Source organism: Malaclemys terrapin, chromosome 5 (assembly GCF_027887155.1).
Source record: "Malaclemys terrapin pileata isolate rMalTer1 chromosome 5, rMalTer1.hap1, whole genome shotgun sequence".
Lineage (NCBI taxonomy): Eukaryota > Metazoa > Chordata > Testudines > Emydidae > Malaclemys > Malaclemys terrapin.
In genome coordinates this window covers 113293709-113313298 of record NC_071509.1, presented here as the reverse complement: position 1 = coordinate 113313298, position 19590 = coordinate 113293709, and the positions used below count along the sequence as shown (strand labels likewise).

The following is a 19590-nucleotide window of genomic DNA, read 5'->3' as shown; positions in this document are numbered from 1 at the left end:
CCCAGTGTTAAGTTCTTCATTAGCAGGCTGGATGTTACCTTATCATTCACTCAGACCTCAGTGCACAATTACAATAAATGTATTTCCTAATTCCATAAATTTATTAATATTGACTTGCTAATTGTTTATTTATTTCTGACTTGCTAATAATTTATCTGGGCACATTTCCAACAGTTTTCCCATTTCAAAGAACTCTTACACTTGCCTAAGTGATTTAAACTTTAGATGAATACATAAATCTTGCAAGTTGGTACCTCTGAGAAGGTATCTTTCTAACTTGTAGTTGTGAGTGAAACATTCTCCTTAGAACAGGGCCTTTGTCAGATAACATACAATGTACAGACATATGTAAAATGTCTAATTTATATAGTAAATATAATACATATCAGTGATTCAAGTACAGATTGTCACTATCATTTCTCTTACATTTAGCACAAGTGATAAAGCAGTTGCTTAGGGACCTGTGAGTTCTCTCTTTTCAACTTCCATTAAGAAAAGGTTCCTAGAATATAAAACAAAAGAAAAGCAGGGGTCCAATGCAGTCTTGACTTCAGTAAGATCAGGCACTGTGAGAGTATAATATTATCACTGGAACACTTCAGTGATTGCTTTTATTTTAATTTTCTTTTTGTTATGTTTTTGCTTTTCTTCTTTCCCTGTTTTATAAGTTCCCTTGGCCACACCACTCCCTCTTCACCTGTTTGCAGTGGTGGCCAGCTATAGCTGGGTGCATGCATCATTCTAATGGGTGTACAAATTACATAAGCTGGACCTTATAGGCATCAGTGAGGAATCAGTGCCCTCAGATTCTCTACAACCCCAGCTTTTAATGGAATGTCAGATGATATCACAAATAAACATTTTAAGATGCATTTTTAAAACATTTTTCTTCTTTTGGGCACAATCAAAATAGGGCTGCTACTTTTGTAAATCAGTCTTAAGAGGCAAATGTGTGTCACAAATTCCTAACACTGCATTGGCACAATGCATTGCAAAGTGATGGTGGTATATTAAAATATCATGCTGTCAGGATATAGCTTGCTGTCATTCTATAACCTGAGGACAATAGAGCAGAATCACACATTGTGCAGCAACAAAATGATGTTACAATGCACTGTGAGAAGGTGTCACAGTGTAATGTGACAATGGTGCAATGTGTCGTGACAAGTTTTCATGTCATGATGTAACATGGTGATGATGTGAAGCAACGTGTGTCAAAAAATCCTTGATGTGGTATGACAATGTGGTTCAACAGTCGGGTGTTAGGGCAGCATGTCTTCACTTCCCCTTTCTGCCTCTGGTTCCCTTCCCAGCTTTGTCTTGTCTATTTTGATTGTACATAGCTCAATGCAGGCCCTATCTCTTACTGGGTGCAAGTACAGGGCCTTGCCCACAGGGCCTTGATGGCTGTTGGCAGTACTGCAATACAACTTGTACAACTAAATCATTAAGCTGTGATGCTGTGTGCTGATGGGGAGACCCCATATCTGCTACACTGAGCTGGCACAACCCCGTGCCGCGGTCCCAGTCTGGGCCCTGGTCACACCTGAGGCCAGGGACTTGGGGAGGATAAGGGGGCGACTCCCTATGCAGGGATTTCTAGGCAGCCCCCCAAGCCAGGCTGCTTTGGGGGGAGGCTGGAGGGACCCAGCCAGCTGCCCCGGGGATGTGCGTGAGGCTGGGCCTGGGCTACCAGCAGCACATCAATCACCCATCGCACTCCCTCCCTCTGCCCCCGGGCCTGGCGCCTCCCACCGTCTCCCCCCCTGCCCGGCTCTAGGGGACAAAAGAGCAAAGGGCCGTGGGGCTAGAGCGGCAACACCGGAAGCGCCCAAACCCACCCCTGCCCTTCCCTTTCGTGTGTGTGTGTGGTACAGCCGGCTTCTCGCGCGTCACAATCGAGCGGCGCGCGCGCTCTCTACCCTGTGCGTAGCAGAAGGCTAGTGCGCGCGTGGCTGCTCCTCCCTTCTGCCGTATCGGCGATTCGGCGCGTGCCCGCCTCTTCCTCCCCCAGCTGGCGCTCGCGCACGAGCAACTGAGAGCTCAGCGCGAGCCGGTAGCATTCGAAGAGTCTCTTCTCCACCACTCACCCCTCACACTCCGTTTGGAAGCCCCCCCTCCCTCGCGCGCGCCCTTCTCCTGGCGATGGAACGGCCTGGGAGTCAGAGCAAGAAAGTCAAGTTGAGCAACGCGGTGCAAAGCTGGGTGAGCGGCTTGGGGAGCTGCACCAGTAGCGCAGGGGCGGGGGGAGGAGGAAGAGAAATTGGGAAACTGGTGGCTCTCTGTCTGCCGCTGCTGATGTGGCATTGCTCATCTGTAGACCTAGTTGCTGAGCTCGAGAGAGGCAGCAGCAGCAGCCTGTGTCCCCGGCTCGCGGTCCCCATTGCACAGGCTGGGTCTGCCCTTTGCAAAAGGTGAGGGGTGGCGAGGGAGGATGTGCGTGCCGTTTGCACTGGGGTGGGGGGTGTTTCGAGCGACGGTGACTTGAATCCTTGGTACTTGGATGGGATAGGGTGTGGCGGTGCAATCGGATTGTAAATGTCTCATTGAAACGTCAGAATCTCCCTACCCAGAGAATGTAAATGTTGCCTTAAAATGAATATACCCGTGAAAGTCTACCTCCCCCAGGCGAGTGAGACTGGGTACCAGCACATCTCTTCATTCCCTGGGGCTTTGCCTTCAGGGGTCGTTCTTTATGTTTTGAAAGTTGGGCTCGGGGGAAGAGGTAGGAAGGGAGGTTTGCACAGGAAAAAATGCAGATTTCAGGCTTTCACTCCTGTCTTTTGCACCTTGGTTCCTCTGCTTCAGATATGTTGGAAGAGGGAAAGGTGAAGGATTCAATGTACATCCATGCATGCATCCGACGAAGTGGGCATTCACCCACGAAAGCTTATGCTCCAATACATCTGTTAGTCTTAAAGGTGCCACAGGGCTCTCTGTTGCTTTTTACAGATCCAGACTAACACGGCTACCCTTCTGATACTTGACTCAATGTACAACGTAACCATTCATAAATCTGGGGCAGCTTAAGACTGAGGTTCTTTGTAATGTGGTGGCTAAATGGAAAACTGTCAAAATAAGATTTAAGCCAAACAACGAAAACTATGGTTCTTATTCATAGAGGTGTGGGCATATGGGCAGATCAATTTACAGTGCAGGCCAAAGTCTAGCAAACCAGGGAGAAAGAAGAAGCCTTCCCTGAGAACACTTATGTTATTTTTTGGTACAGTGTGTGAAAATGATTGGGAGTTTGAAAATAATTCTATATTTAAGCAGATGTTATTTGGAGAGATTGGCCTCTATTCCTTGCCATAATAAGTAATATTTTTTTACTATACCATTAATATTGTAGAAATAATCAAGCAACTAGTGTCGAAGTATTGCTCTGTAGTGTCCTACAAATTCCTTTTGGTAAGGAAACTTCAAAATTGAAAACTAGTAAGTCTTGATGTAGGACCACATGAATGTTAGATAAAACAGGTGGGATCTCTGTTCCTAAATTGTTTGATGTTCAACTCTTTCCTTCAGTATTATTTAGAGATAATACTGTTGGTCAGAACATGTGCCTGTAAGTTGTTTCCGTACTAACTTGTTGCATCAAATTGTTGGAAGTTCTTAATTCTGTGTCAAGAATGAGGAACACATGACATATATTTTTAATCTTTTGCTCTTAAACTGTTTATGTTCAGTTATTCTGGCTTCTAGTGTAGGAGAACCCTCTGATCCAAAATCATTGTTGTAATTGACTGCAATGGGTTAATGTAAGAATGAATTTTGTTCTTTGTCTTCACCTACACCTCTGTATACCGTGACCCGATATAACACGAATTTGGATATAACGCGGTAAAGCAGCACTCCGGGGGGGCGGGGTTGCGTACTCCAGCGGATCAAAGCAAGTTCAATATAACGCGGTTTCACCTGCAACGCGGTAAGATTTTTTTTTTTTGGCTCCCGAGGACAGTGTTATATCGGGGTAGAGGTGTAGTATTTTATGAGGAGTCCTTGTGGCACTTTAGAGACTAACAAATTTATTTGGGCATAAGCTTTTGTGGGCTAAAACCCACTTCATCATAGTGGGTTTTAGCCCACAAAAGCTTATGCCAAATAAATTTGTTAGTCTCTAAAGTGCCACAAGGACTCCTCATTGTTTTTGCTGATATGGACTAACACGGCTATCACTCTAAAACCTAGTATTTTATGACATTCTGGGCAGTGGCATTAAGGGAATACTGGTTAAAATCAAATATTTAAAAAAAACAAAACAAAACAAATTACTAGCAACTCCATATGTTTTTAAAACATTAAAAAAAAAAAACCCAACCTACTGGTTACTGTTCCTGCTGGTGTTTTATTTACCTGAAAAGATATGTAAGGCTAATCACTCTTATCTTTGTTTTATAGACAGTTTCACTTTTTCCTGGGTCAGTTCATTGCCCGAGTTATAAACATTGCTGGGGATGTTTTTGTTTTGGTCTCATCTGGAATTTTAACACTGTCCTCCCCCATGTCTGTGGTTTTAGGGTTGTATAAAGTCACTTGCTTACCAAATCTAAATTGTCAGGGGCAAATTTACCTCAGCCATGTCACTTAATTTTAGCAATGTTTTTATTCATTAAAACAGCTAATATTAATAGTCCAAGTACATTGTTGAGTTTTCTCTAGTACTGTGTAATAATTAACTGTGGTGATGTGACTAACCTGCAAAGGTAAAGTAGCAAATGCTATTAACTTCACCAATATGTGCTGGATGTTCCCCTAAGCCAAGTTATTGTGGAAGTCAGCATGATACTTAAAAACATACTTGTTTCTTTAAGGTCCTACTACGTTCATCAATCTCCTATATTGATATGTTGACCAATTGTGCAGTGTGCCACAGAGGTGGGAAGCTTCCCAGAGCATGGGCTCCAGTTCAAGCCTGAAGGCAGTTAAACAGCCCCTTATTCCAAGCTCCATGAGCCCAAGTCAGCTGGTACAGTGTAGATGTGGCCTGTAATTGCAGTGTAGACCTGGCCTGGGATAACAATGGCTGAGCCATCAATGGGGCAAGATTCAACCTGTATGGGATTTTTTTGGATGAGCTGAAAGAAGCTACCTGGGTGTATCAGTGGAAAAAGTTGATGGTTTGGGAAAACTCACTCAGACTGAAGGAACATGTTGAACGTGGTGCAGGCTGTTTCTCCCAATTCAGAGAGGGGAAATAAGCTAGATCTGCCTGAATTATAGGGATAGAGTGATTGAGCTTAGGTAAGGAAATACAAGTGACCGACTCTGTTGTTTTATATCTTGGCTCTGCTTGCTGTGTACTGTTGGGCAAAAGAATAAACAATACTTTGTGTTGAAGTTAAAACAACGAGGAGTACTTGTGGAACCTTGGAGACTAACAAATTCATTTGGGCATAAGCTTTCGTGGGCTAAAATCCACTTCATCAGATGCACGGAGTGGAAGAAAACAGTAGGCAGGTATATCTACACAGTACATGAAAAGATGGGAGTTACCTTACCAACTGGGGGGTCAGTGCTAATGAGACAATTCAATTAAAGTGGAGGTGGGCTAGTTCAACAGACTCCAATGAGAAACTACAGAATTGGAATTAATTTGCCAGACTGGACACCATCAAATTAGGACTGAATAAAGATTGGGAGTGGATGGGTCATGACAAAAACTAATTTCCCCATACTAATTTCCCCCTACTGTTACTCACACCTTCTTGTCAATTGTTTGAAATGGGCCATCCTGTTTACATTGGCCTCATTACCACTACAAAAGTGATTTTTCCTCCCTTGGTATTCTACTGTTGAGAATAGCCCACTTCCACTTTAATTGAATTGTCTCGTTAGCACTGACCCCCCACTTGGTAAGGGAACTCCCATCTTTTCATGTACTGTGTAGATATACCTGCCTACTGTTTTCTTCCACTCCATGCATCTGATGAAGTGGGTTTTAGCCCACAAAAGCTTATGGCCAAATAAATTTGTTAGTCTCTAAGATGCCACAAGTACTCCTCATTGTTTTTGCTGATACAGACTAACACGGCTGCTACTCTGAAACCTGTGTTGAAGTTGTTGTTCATTCACTTTAATCGGCTGCTGTCATGGGCTTCCGAAGGGAAACTCTTGTAGATTCTAAATCTCAGTTGGACCTGCAGAAGTATTCATGGTTGGTACCCAGCAAGCTGTAGCCCAGGGCCTGGTCCAAGAGTAGCCAATGTGTAGAATTCAACCTTAGGAGAGAGCAACCCTGACACCTGTCTTGGGGTATACTTCTTGGGGTCTCACGGAGGAACAGCAGTACATAAGCCCAGTAACAGTGGCAGTGTTGCATTTATGGCCTTTAGGCGATTAAAAATCTTATAGTATAAAGGTGCTGCTGAATTTGGCCAACAAGAATGGCTCATTTATATAAATCTAAGTATATTCCTTCAGTGTTGATTCACATCTGTAGATAAACCTTATTATATTGGCACCATTCATTTTGATATACATAAAGGCTTTCTCAGCATTTATATTATAAAATATAAATCCCTGAATAAATTAACTATTCACTTCTTCAGACTGAAATTAGACGTACATAAACTTATTGCCAGGAAACACTGTCTTCAAGTAGAACCAAAAAAACTGACTGTCTTTAGAATTTGTGTACTTATTATTTTAGCACTTTTTGGTCTTTTTGCAACCCTTCAGACTATAATTTGAAATTTTACATTTAAAATCAACTTAATATTTTGGAAAACTGCACATTTTAAGTGATTGTTAATTTTTCATAACATTTAAGTGTGATATGCAAAATTAAAAATATTGCATATTGCGGATTAGTGCAACAGTAATATTGATTTGCGTAACTTTAAGATTCCAAAAGTAGGATTTCCAAAAGCACCCAAGTGACTTAAGAACACAAGTCTTATTGAACTTCAGTGACTTACAAGCTTTAGAAAATCCCACTTTAAATAAATAATGTGTAAGTGTTATGAGTATGTTTACCTAAGATAGTAAGTGTATGTTACATGCTTCTCTGAGACTTTTTCCTTACAAAAGAAAATTATTTTGAAGTATTCAGACTGGGATGTCCTTGTTTTATCGTCCTTGTAATGAAGGAATGTAATATTTCCAGGTTGTTGTATAGATATTTTTGTATCAATGGTATATAAACATTTTTTGGAAAATCAGTATTTATAGTGTGGGTCTATTGGAACATTTACTCTTTCACAAGTGAATGGCTTATTTCTGTTAAACGCGACTGGGTGGGCAGGACTGAATGGATACTCTTGTTCTCCTCTACTGCAGTGCCAGCTGTTCCAAATACATATTTTTTTCTTCTTTGAAATCAGGAAGTGAGTCTAGCCAATCAGCTTTCTGGAGTATCTCCAATTTATTATATGTACCTGAACTAGTTTGTTTCTTGAATCTATTCCAAAGTTGTCTGGCTACTGAATTAATACATTGGTTGTAGCTTTATAAAAGCCTCCTTGTTAACTTCTGCAGGCAGATAGAGCAAGAATTGGGAAACCCACTTGCTTACTTTTCAAGTGGGAATCTTACATGGAAACTGAAGAAGTCTGAACCATTAGTTAGTGTGAAATTCAAACTTTCATTTAACAAAAATTCAACGGTGCATTGGTGCACTATTATTATCTTTAATTAGAAAAAACAACAGCCCTAGTGTTCCTGCGGCTGCTCTTAGTTTTGCTAGCACAGTAAGATTGACTGGACGCTTTTGCATTTCAGTGCAACCCTATGGGCAGCATTAAAACTGGCAGGAATCATGACAGTTTTGCTCAACTTTCCCAAGCAGCTGATCCTAAGCCTAGAGCTGTTGCTGTGGATCAGGCTGGTAGTCATTGCCTCACATCTTACTCCCCTCTCTTTTTTTGTGCTGTTACTAGCTGGTTGGTTTATTCCTCTGACTCATATGATTGGTAAATTTCTGGAGCCCTGAGGTCAGCTGGAAAACATGCCCACAGAATTATTGAAAAACCTTTTTGTTCTGGCGATATTTAAATCTCCCAAGTGTTCAGATGTTGAAAATTCGTCACCAAAAATCAAGCTGAACACAGAGGTCTATGTCAGCTCTCCCAACCCTTCCCTTTTCCAGCCAAAAATGCTAGAGAATCATAGTTTGTCAAACATAATGCAACATGCCCAAGTATAGACTGCAAAATAAACAAGCCAAGGTTAAGATGTGGTACAGAAAGGGAGGTAATTTTCCATTATTTAGGGCAATGGTGCTAGAGCTACTGAGGCTACTGTGAATCATTCACTATCAATAATCCTGTTTTCTGTAGCACCGGCTGCACAATTTGGTGGTAGGCTGTCTACACTAGGAAAATTTGTATTGCATCAAAACCGGCTTAATTTCCCAATTATGTTCAATTGAGAACAAATTAACAAAGTCATTAAATCTTAGGGCAACTCTGTATTAAAAGCTGCTCTCAAGAGATTTAGTCCAGATTCAGCTCTCATATGGAGTTATGCGGGTTTTGTCATTTACTTGAGAAGGAATAGTATTGAGCCCTTTGGTTTTAAAGGTGAACTGCAAAATGAAAAATGAGTTGTGTTGTTAGGAAAGGGATGTATTCTGGGATTCATAACCTTTGGAACCTTTTTATGGTTTCCTGACTCATAGGTGCCACCCGGTAGGTTTTTGACACTGAAAGTACACCCACAGAGCCTGCTGGCTGCTGTGCTGGGTGTGTGTGTGTGTGTGTGTCTCTTCTCCACTCCCTCAGCTTTCTGCTTGTGGAGTGTCTCTGCTAATTTATCCTTGGCCAGACTCTGATTTTGAGTCTTCCTCCCTAGCACATGACTCCACCACCTCTTTCTGCTGCAGCTCACAGTTCTTTCAAGCAGCAGCAGAATGATAATGACCTGATCTTTGTCATTTTCATTGCTGCCTACAGCTTTCTCTAGAACACCAGGGAAAACTGATATGACTTCTGCTGCTGCAGCTTGGGAGAGCCAGCAGCAGAAGCACTGGAATAGTGTGCCCTGGGTTTTTGTTTTGAAAGGTATTTTTGAGTGTGTTGGGGGATAGGGGAAAGTGAGAATGAGGATGGCATTGTGTGTACCACTGGAAATAGTGATAATGAATGAATGAATAAATGCTTCTTTTAATAGATTAAACGGGGTCTTTCTGTACATACAACTGAGGGAAAATATTAATTTTTTTTAATACTTCAGGTTATTGTTAAAGAAGGTGCTTGTGTGTTGCTTCCCACTTGTCCCCCCCCCCCCAAGCTGAGACTGTGCGAGATGTATGTAGCAGGGGAATAAGGTTTCCCATGCCATTGAAGATATCTGAAGCAAAAGTAAGGCCTTGTCTATACTACCGCGATAAGTCAACATAAGTTATGCTACTCCAGTTATGTGAATAACGTAACTGAAGTTGACATAGCTTAGGTTGACTTATAATGGTATCTACACCACGCTGTGTCGACGGGAGACGCTCTCCCGCTGACTTACCTTATGCTTCTCGGCAAGGTGGAGGATAGAAGTCAATGGGAGAGCGCTATGCCATTGACTTAGTTTGTTTTCACCAGACCTGCTAAATTGACACCCGCTGCATCGATCACAGCAGTGCCGATCTACCGGTAAGTGTAGACATGGCCTAAGAGCAAAGTGGTCATGAACATACTAAATGTGGATGGTTGGTATTTTCCCATTATTGTTTCTGCAGTGCACATTTTTAGTATTCTGTATCATATCTCTGAACTTCTCCTAATTAAGCATCTCACTTTGGACTCCAAACTACCTGTCCTCCATAAACCTCACTTTAAAACTAACAAATTGCTGAATCCAGAAAGTGAATTTAGTAATGTCAGTGTGTTTAATTAAGCAAATTCAGCATTTTTTGAGAATCCTTTTCTAAGGTGCTTTGTGTTTTTGTTTTTCCCCTTTATTGTCATATCTCTTATGATCTGTTGTCTAATTACCTAATTTAGGCCTCAATCTTGCACTGATTCACGTGAGCAGTCCTCTACGCCCACTGTGAAATCCCACTGAATTTAAGGGACCGCCCATGCTGATCACTCTGCTGGTTTAGGGCCTTAGATTGTAAGGTCACCATGGCAGGAATGTCTTCTTTTCCGACTAGATTGTGTTGCACATGCTTACAGTGCGATATAAGTAGGCTATTTATATTATAAAATAATTCTTTATAAAGGGCCTTGGCCAAAGCTATTAACCCTTCTCCCCGTAATCCTTTCTCATCAACAAACGATGTCCTGGACAGATGGAAAATATATTAGGAAAGTGTATTGATCCACACACCTGCTGACAACTGTCCAGAGCTGTGTGATCTGGTAAACCGCGTGGCTGCAGACCTAGGGGAAAACACTGATCCTCTGTCACTTGAGGAAGTACGAAAGGCCTTCCTAAAGTTGCAGAATGGAAGTGCTGCTGAACCTGATGGTATTCCATCTGAGCTACTCAAAAGTGCCTTGGAATCAATGAGCATCGGCTTGCATCGCCTGTTCTTAAAAGTGTGGGCATCAGACAAATTGCCACCAGAATGGAAAGTTGGCATCATAGTGTCCCTGTACAAGGGCTAAGAATCTCGCACCGAGTCTGGCAACTGTAGGCTGATCTCATTGTTATCAGTGCCTGGAAAGGTCTTTGGCCTCATTCTGTTTAGTAGGATGCAGCTGCTCCATGACAGACATTGTCATCCACAGAAATCAGGTTTCACCTGATTGACACTGGAAGCTGTCCCTATCCTCCGGCTCCTGGCTGAGCTGTGCTGTGAATTTAACCTCCTGCTTCACATGGCATTTATTGGTATCAAAGCAGTGTTCAGTTTGGTTGACAGGTCATCACTTGGGCTCAGACTGAAAGGAGTTGGCATTCTAGATGTTTTGCTAAGCCTGGCACGCAATCTTCACACCAGTACTAGTGTGAGGAGTGCCCTTTGATTCATCGCTTTTGCTGCGTTTCAACACAATCTCAGGTGTGCAGCAGGGATGCATTCTAACCCTAGCACTTTTCTGTTGAGCAGCTGACTGGATGTTAGGGCTTGCCGCTCCATGTGTTGAGGCTGGCCAAGAAGTGTCCACAAATCAAGACTATGCCACTGACATTGCCTTGCTTGTGGAGAAGGCAGAGAATTTCAGCCCTGCCCTTCAAAGTCTCCAAGACACCACCAGCACTTTGGGGTTGACTGTCTTATGGCAGAAGACCATATAGCTATAAGACCATAGGCAAAGTGCTACATTTAGGTTGGAATGATAGTGGAAGGCATGCTAGAGGTTGAAAGAAGATTAACCTAAAGGCAGGGTGGTCTAGATGTTTGAGTGCAAAACTGGAAATCAGACCACATGTGCACAGTTTGCAGGGGAAAGGACCCTTTTTGCGGTTTTTAGAAAGGAGCCAAGATTAAGCCTTATAATGGGAACCTTGTTACAATCCTGTGAGAATAGTTTCTTCTTAATCTAAAGAATATACAGTTCTGCTGAAAAAAATCTAACTGGCTTTCTAATTACCTAAATAAGGGTGTTTTAGTATCTGACCTCATATTTTTAGCCAGTCAAATTTGCATGCAATAATTGACTAGCCCAGCTATCTGTATGGTGGAAAGTGGGGAGTTCAATGTATGTAGTCCACACAGGTCTGTTTAACTTCCTTTGTGCCCTTTGTCTTTATGCAGCTGAGGATCGATTTAATGTTATCTTTGCTTTTATTAGTTTGACTGTCATTCATGCATACAAAGGGAGACTAACTTAACCTAATAACTATCCTATCTGCAGGGAATGCAGAGAGCTACCAACGTCACTTATCAAGCCCATCATGTCAGCAGGAGCAAGAGAGGCCAAGTGGTGGGGACGAGAGGTGGCTTTCGCGGCTGCACAGTCTGGTTAACAGGTACAGTCAAACCCTGTGCATGGATTTATGAAGCTTTTCTTTTTTGTTTGCCCATTCTATCTTCTCTTTTTCTTCTTTTCAGCTTTTTCTTGCTAAATGTGGGTCTGAGGCTTAGATTAAAACAAAGGGCTACTGCTAGTTTATTGACTTCACAGTCATAGAGTAGGGAAAGGTTTGCTTGTGTCCTAGAGAGAGCTGAGTGTTTCCTGTAAAAGGAGATATTCAGTCCTTTTTTTTTTTTTTTAAAAGAGAGGTTCTTGGAAGGGAAGTGTTCTGTAGAATCACAGGTCTCATAAAATACAAAAAGTTCGTGTAGGAGAGCAAATGTTTCTCTATAAATCTGTGTAGTGGGATCCTGGTCAGGCTTGCAGGAAATTACTGTAGGACAGACTGTAAAATGGTCTTTCTGCTTTTAACATGATTTTGAGTAGGCCGAATATCAGCTTACATTTGTGTAAATAAGACAGCATCATGTCAGGATCAAGCACTTTCTTCACAATATCATTTTAAATGGCACCGTTGAATCATTCTTTTTCACTTTTGTAATGTCCTTTTTAATGTTTTTTTTCAAGATTTTTCCTTTACTCTGGCTTTGGATTTCTGTCTCTCTTAACTGAATCAGTATTTTTTTTTTTATCAGACTCATTATTAAAGCAGCATATTACCTGTGCTGCTGGGGCATTTTCTACAGCAGAGTTGAACTATGTGTAAATTAACCCATTGTACTGCAGTGGTTTAAATCCAAATGGATCATTGTTTATACCCCTACATATTTGCTTTATGTCCACACTTAATACTGTTTTAAACTGCTTCAGTTGCAGATTTGTCTAGGTACCTAATCCTATCCCTCACTTCTCAGCACAACTCCCAGAAGCGGTGCATTATGGGAGTTTTAAAAGGCTACCAGTATATTACAACACTCTTGTGGGAATGTTGGACCATATCAGGGAATTTCTGTATTAGGACCATAAAATGTATGTGTATAACAGGTCTGAGGCCATGAGAGACGAGGGGTAAGATTGAATTCCCCACAGCTTAAACTCCAAGGTATTGGTAACAGAATAGGCCTCTTGCTTTCTCATTTCTGTGTCTCTCCCTCTCTCTGAGAAACATGCAAGGCCAAACTGCTAATTGTGTTAACACATCCTAAGACAGAAAGTCTGTTCTCAAAGAGTGATAAGGCTTTGCAAAAACAACTGTAATTGTTCTTCAAAACAGAACACAGCTTCCCACTCTTGGTAACTTTTAACTTGTTTGCTATGTATGTTAAAGTTTAAGTAGATTTGAAACATCCTGAGAGTTGTTTAGAAGTTAAGAGCTAGTGAAGTAATAAGTGATAAATGTATGTTAAAATAGAGGATGTATGTGGATGGATGCTTGATTTAGATAAAGGATGAATGGTCAGGGAAGTGCCAGCCTAAGAATTACAACTTCAGTCTCAATTGGCCGAAGAATGCGCAGAGTGGAGATAACCGGATGACCCCCAGAGAGCAAACCAGAATCCTCCCAAGGATGAAAGAACAAGATAAACACCTGACAGCCGTCATGGAGCCGTCACTGCTGTGCCATCTACATGATGGATTTATCATTTCAAACATGAGAACAGTGAGTGATTAACACTTCAAATGCAGTAACAGCATGATGAAGCAATTCCCACAGACTGGCATAGGAATAAAATCCTATAAAAACAGACTCTAAAGACTGAAAACTTTGAGTCGGGTTCTGCAATCACCCTCCACGAGCATCGGATGCACATCTGACAAGGACTCGGCTCCACCCTTGTGTGCAGGCTACCTGGCCAGTACTCTGCCATGAGCAACCTCTAGGCTGGTAACTATAAAAATGCAGAACTTGTATGAATGAGTTTGTGAATGAATAAGGAATGGTAGTGAAATAATATTGAATTGCATATCCTGATTTCTTGCTCTTTATCTGTATTTATAATAAACCTGGCATTTTGCCTCATCCCTCTTATAAGATCCTGTTGGTATTATTTTATTAGTGTAACAGGAGGACTAGTTGAACAATTTCAGCTAGACAGCATTAACGCTGGCACTAAATCCAGCTGCAAATATAACCTGGTGCAGTATCCAGCACCCTGTTAACTCTCAAGAAGCTCCACTTATCATTGCTGTGGGAACTGCACTGGTTGCCCATTGGATTTAGAGTGAAGTTCAAGGTGTTGGCTTTTGATCTATAAAGTCCTAAATGGCTTGGCTTGGTTCCTGCCTATTTATGGTATGGAGAGAGGTGGGCTCTCGGTTCCACAGCTGCAATCAGCTAAGGTCATTGAGCTCGATTGTCTGTTTAAAAATAAACATAAACATAAAGATGGAGAAGGCCCTGTTTACACTGGCAAGTTTGTGCGCAGTAAAGCAGGTTTGAGTGCTGTAACTCCCGAGGCGTACACACTGCCAAGCCACTTAGTGCGCAGAAACTGCGCAGATGCAGCGCTCTAAACAAACCACCCCGATAAGAGAGTTTTCTGCGCCGGCTACAGCGCTGCAGTGCCAGTGTAGACACCATGGTGATTACAGCGCTGTGATTGGCCTCCAGGAGGTGTCCCACAATGCCTGTTCTCACCTCTCTGGCCATCGGTTTGAACTCTGCTACCCTTCCTTCAGGTGATGAACCGTCAGCCCCACTGCTTTGCAAATTTGCAAGTGCCCTTCCTGTTTGCTCGGTAATGCATGCAGGGGTCTCAGCACATCTTTCCAGGTGGCCATGCCGGCTCCACGCACTAGGCAATCCCCTGCTTGGAGCAATGCTGAGCTGCTGGACCTCATCGGCATTTGGGGAGAGGAGGCTGTGCAGTTACAGCTGCGCTCCAGCCATTGGAATTATGATACCTACGGACAGATTTCTAGATGCATGATAGAAAGGGGTCATGACCGGGACGCACTGCCGTGCAGAGTCAAAGTGAGGGAGCTGCTGAATGCCTACCACGAGGTGCGGGAGGCAAACCGCCGCTCCGGTACTACGCCAACGAGCTGCCGGTTCTAAAAAGAGCTGGATGTGATACTCGGCGACCCCCCCTCCCCCTGCGAAGGACCCTGTGGCTATTTTGTTGGCTCTTGTGCCAGTCAAGAGTGGACCGAGTCAGGAGGAGGAAATCTTGACGAAGAGGGGGAGGGGGACCCAGAGGCAGAGGATGGCTCTGAGGCCAGAGATGCATGCAGTCAGGAGCTCTTTTCTACTCCGGAGGAGCCTAGCCAGTCATAGCAGTCCGATCTTGGTGAAGCACAAACAGGAGACGGGGCCCCTGGTAAGTGGCTCTGATTTTGGGAATTGCTGAAGCGAGTTGTTGGGGGCAGGAGGTTTGCAGAAAGCAGGCTTGTCTCCCACTCATGCCTAGTCTGAGCGGCGGAACAGGCTGTTGATTGACTCTCTCACTTCACAGGAATCTCCCTCAGAGATCTCCAGGAAACTCTCATGGGGATACTGGGCAATCTGCTGCCACAGATTCCTAGGCAGAGCTGCTTTGTTTCTTGCCCCATTAACGGTAACTTTCACATGTCACTTTGCCGTGACGGGTGGGGGGACCATTGCTGCACATAGGCTAGCTGCATAGGTGCCAGGGCAGTAGCTGCAGGCTTGGAGAAGACCCTCCCTTGATTCCCTCGTCACCCTCAGCAGCGAGATATCTTACATAATGGTCACCTCCTGTGGAAAGTGTGGGGACAGGAATGATTATCAGGCCCACCCTACAGTGCTGGCTCTCCCTAAGTGCCCAGGAGCCACGTGCCCAGTGGACGGCAGGGTCTGGGAACAGTGATTTACCCTGGCCCTGCAGCTACGCACCATTTTGAGGGTTTTGTGGCTCATGTATGCTTGCCTGGGGTCAGCCAGTTAGTGACAGGTGTGTGAGTACTGGCTGTGTTTTAAAGCACTGAAACAGTGTCTGTGTTGCAAACAATACTGCTTCTGTAAAATGTTGCATTTAAACTTCTCAGAGAACACTTTGGGAGCACAGCCTCCCTCTTTGTTATCGGCGGCAGAATGGCTGTGCAGGGGCCAAGAAGAACTAAGGAGGACTTTATGCGTGAGGTTATGATGCACTCGGCCGCCAAGAAAAAAGAATGGAAGGAGTGGCGGGACAGCGAGAAGAGGGACCGAAAGGAGAAAGCGACACACCAGAAAGAAGCCACAGAGCGGCTCTTAACAGTTATGGGGCGCCAAGCGGACACGCTCCAGGCGATACTAGCTCTTCAAACCGAGCAGTTCCACGCCTGCCCTCCCTTGCAGCTTCTGTCGCAAAACTCTTTCCCATGCTTACCCCCCTCCCCCCACGCACGCACACACACACACACACACACACCACCAACACACTGTTATCAACCTCCTGGCTCCACACTCTACTCGCAGCATTCCACTCCTCCCAGTCCACCACTGTGAACTTCCACTACCCACTGCACTCAACACCCATCCCTCTGCAGTTTGGCCCTGCTGAAGTCCAGCACCTGCTGCATTGTACTCCAAAGGAGAAGGTTGAGTATGATCCCTGGACATACACAAATCTGTAGCTGTCCCGGGACCCCTCCTCCTCTTGAGACCTTCCCTTCCCCCATCACCTCCCTGCCGATGATTTTCGTTTGACTCTCTCCTCCCGGTTGTTGTCTTTCAATAAAAGAATTGTGTTGGTTTGAAAGCAATCTTTATTCTATTAAGTGAAAGCAAAAAGAGCCCTGCAAAGCAACATACGATTATGTTAAGGTCCCTTCTTGCATCATGTGCTCCAATCACCTCCTAGCATTACAAGCACTGCAATCCTGAGCATAGCAACAAATATTAGAGGCTTTCAGCTTCAAATTGCTGCCCCAAAGCATCCCTGATCCCTATGGCCCCGTGCTGTGCCCTTCTAGTAGCCCTGGTCTCTGGCTGTTCAAACTCAGCCTCCAGCTGCTGAACCTCTGCGGTCCAGCCCTGAGTGAAGCTTTCACCCTTCCCTTCACATATATTCTGGAGCGTACAGCACGCGGCTATAAGCATAGGAATATTGTCATCGGCCATGTCCAGCTTTCCATACAGGCATCGCCAGCGGGCTTTTAAACGGCCAAATGCACACTCTACAGTCATTCTGCACTTGCTCAGTCTTTTGTTGAACTGCTCCTTGCTGCTGTCAAGTTGCTCTGTGTACGGCTTCATGAGCCATGGCATTAAGGGGTAGGGGCTGTCTCCCAGGATCACAATGGGCATTTTGACTTCCCCTATAGTGATCTTCTGGTCAGGGAAGAAAGCCCTTCCTTGCAGCTTCTTGAACAGGCCAGTGTTCCGAAAGATGCGTGTATCATGCACCTTTCCGGACCAGCCTGCATTAATGTCTGTGAAATGCCCACGGTGATCCACAAGCGCTTGGAGAACCATTGAGAAATACCCCTTGCGATTAATGTACTCAGTGGCTAGGTGGTTTGGTGCCAAAATTGGAATGTACATGCCATCGATCGCCCTTCCACAGTTAGGGAAGCCCATTTGTGCAAAGCCATCCACAATGTCACACACGTTGCCCGGAATTGCGGTCTTTTGGAGCAGGATGTGATTAATGGCCCTGCACGCTTCTATCAACACGACTCCCAACAGTTGACTTTCTCACTCCGAATTGGTTAGCGACCGATTGGTAGCAATCTGGAGTAGCCAGCTTCCACAGTGCAATCACCACGCGCTTCTCCACCGGCAGGGCATTTCTCATTCTCATATCCTTGCGCCGCAGGGCTGGGGCAAGCTCATCACACAGTCCCATGAATGTGGTTTTTCTCATGCGAAAGTTCTGCAACCACTGCTAGTCGTCTCAGACATGCATCACGATGTGATCCCATCACTCTGTGCTTGTTTCCTGAGCCCAAAAGCAGTGTTCCACTGTGGTCAGCACCTCCACGAATGCCACAAGTAATCTCGTGTCGTAGCTAGTATGTGTGGCAAGATCAATGTCACACTCCTCTTGTCTTTGTAGTTTAAGGAATAACTCTACCCCTACTTGTGACATGTTGGTCAGTGTGAGCAGCATACTAGTCAACAGCTTGGGATCCATTCCTGCAGCCTGAAAGAGGTAGGGCAGGGTGTGTAGTACACAAACCGTTGAAAGATGGCGCCAAATGCGGATGGAAGCACAGAGATTGCTGCGATGCAAAGCAATGCATCATGGGGCATTGGGACAGAACCCAGGATGCCCCGCAATCCCTTCTGCCTTCCCCCAAGTCTTAGCGGCAAAAGAGAAAGAGGTGCTTTGTGGGATAGCTGCCCAGAGTGCACCGCTCCGAATAGCGCTGCAAGTGTGAGCACGCTATTGCGCGGGCAGCTGTCAGTGTGAACACACAACAGCAGTTTTCCTTTGACGCTCTCTGAGCGGCGCTGTAACTGCTGGTGCTGTAACTTTGCAAGTGTAGACTTACCGGAGTGGGAGGAGGCTACTGGCAAAGCATTGTCTGTCAGGGCCCTTTTCCTTTGGTATATTCTCACCCCCACATCTCTTAGGGCCAAGACAGCCTGAATCTGTAGGCGTTCCAGGTGCAATGCAAAGCCCATCTGTTTGAATGGGCATTGGCTGAGTGCTGACCCAGTGGGATTTCTGTTTAGTGTGAAAATGCAGTCATGGTTTTAAGCTGTAGTGGTCAGATGACCAGGGATAAAAGAAATTGTGGGAGGAAGGAGAGGTGCTGCTTCTTTGGATGACTGTATTTCCTAACTCCTGTGGTGGTTGGTTATTTTAATTAATTAATTAAAATAAATATATATATCAATGTTACCTTGAGCTTTAAATGAACTCTCTGATGTGGAGTTCTTAAAGGCTGAAATTGAAAAAAGTAAATAAAACAATAATTTACCCTACTTGCAAACAGTTTGGATCACTCTTGGGTGTGGACACAAGATGTGGCGTTATAGTTTTAGGGGGAACAAACTGTAGTTATCATGGGAAATTTCCCTAGCGTAAATAAAACTTGGGTGAAAGGTTTGATAATGACAAAGAAAAAAACATCAACCAAGGAGCCCAGTCAAGCAGCACATTTGGAATGCAGCCTGCTATATCATGTCCATTCTTTGGGTAATAAGAGGTTGATGCCCTTGCTCTCCACATCCCCACACCATTATGCACCAGTCTTGATCAGCCTTAGTGGTAATCTTCAAACAGGTGTCAAAGTTAGACTCAGGACTCACCGTTTGTCAGACCACTCTGTTTTATTAGCACAGCTGTCTGCTAATACATTCAGAGAATGTGAGCCCCCCATGCAAGACCCAAACAGTCTTATTTATACAGATAAAAGGGCGCGAACTAAACAAAGGGACAAAGAGAGCAAAATTGTAAAATTTACCTGGGGCACAACATGCATATCCTACTTCCTTACTATTATCGATCTAAGGCTAATACTTCACCATTCGCCCTTAAGTGGAGCAATAGTTCTATCTTAATGTCTGCTTTCCTGATACCTGGATCGCAGCATTTCTCATTTCTACTTAAAGGCACCTAGAGCATTCTTTCATTAATTCTATTTCTTTAATATAATTCATTTCACTTTCACACAGGCTAGTAGACTCCTTTTCTGTCTGCTGGTTGAGTTGCATGTTATGTCTGCTGAGAGCACCAAGTATTTCATAGACATGACCTGGATTAGTCTAATGTTTTCGATATTATCTTGCAAGTGTGAAAGTTATGTTGTTATGCTGCTTTAGTCATATAAATGAGCCAAGATAAGTTTTTAATCGCTGGTCCCTCTGACAAAAATTGGAATGAAAAGAGATAAATAAACC

The 19590-nt window shown here is 43.9% G+C and overlaps 1 protein-coding gene across 2 annotated transcripts in view; it reads left to right on the top strand.

Moving 5' to 3' along the window:
- The first annotated feature begins 1989 nt into the window (after positions 1 to 1989).
- PAPSS1 (3'-phosphoadenosine 5'-phosphosulfate synthase 1) overlaps positions 1990 to 19590 on the top strand; it is an 81856-nt gene continuing 64255 nt past the window's right edge. Inside the window, exons 1-2 of one of the 2 annotated variants that reach the window (XM_054030121.1) lie at positions 1990 to 2205; positions 11736 to 11850. In XM_054030121.1, the coding sequence (XP_053886096.1) occupies positions 2146 to 2205; positions 11736 to 11850 (175 nt within the window). In that variant the 5' untranslated portion in view covers positions 1990 to 2145. Of the gene's footprint in view, positions 2206 to 2280; positions 2415 to 11735; positions 11851 to 19590 lie in introns of those variants that run through there. The other variant, XM_054030122.1, reaches the window with a different exon arrangement.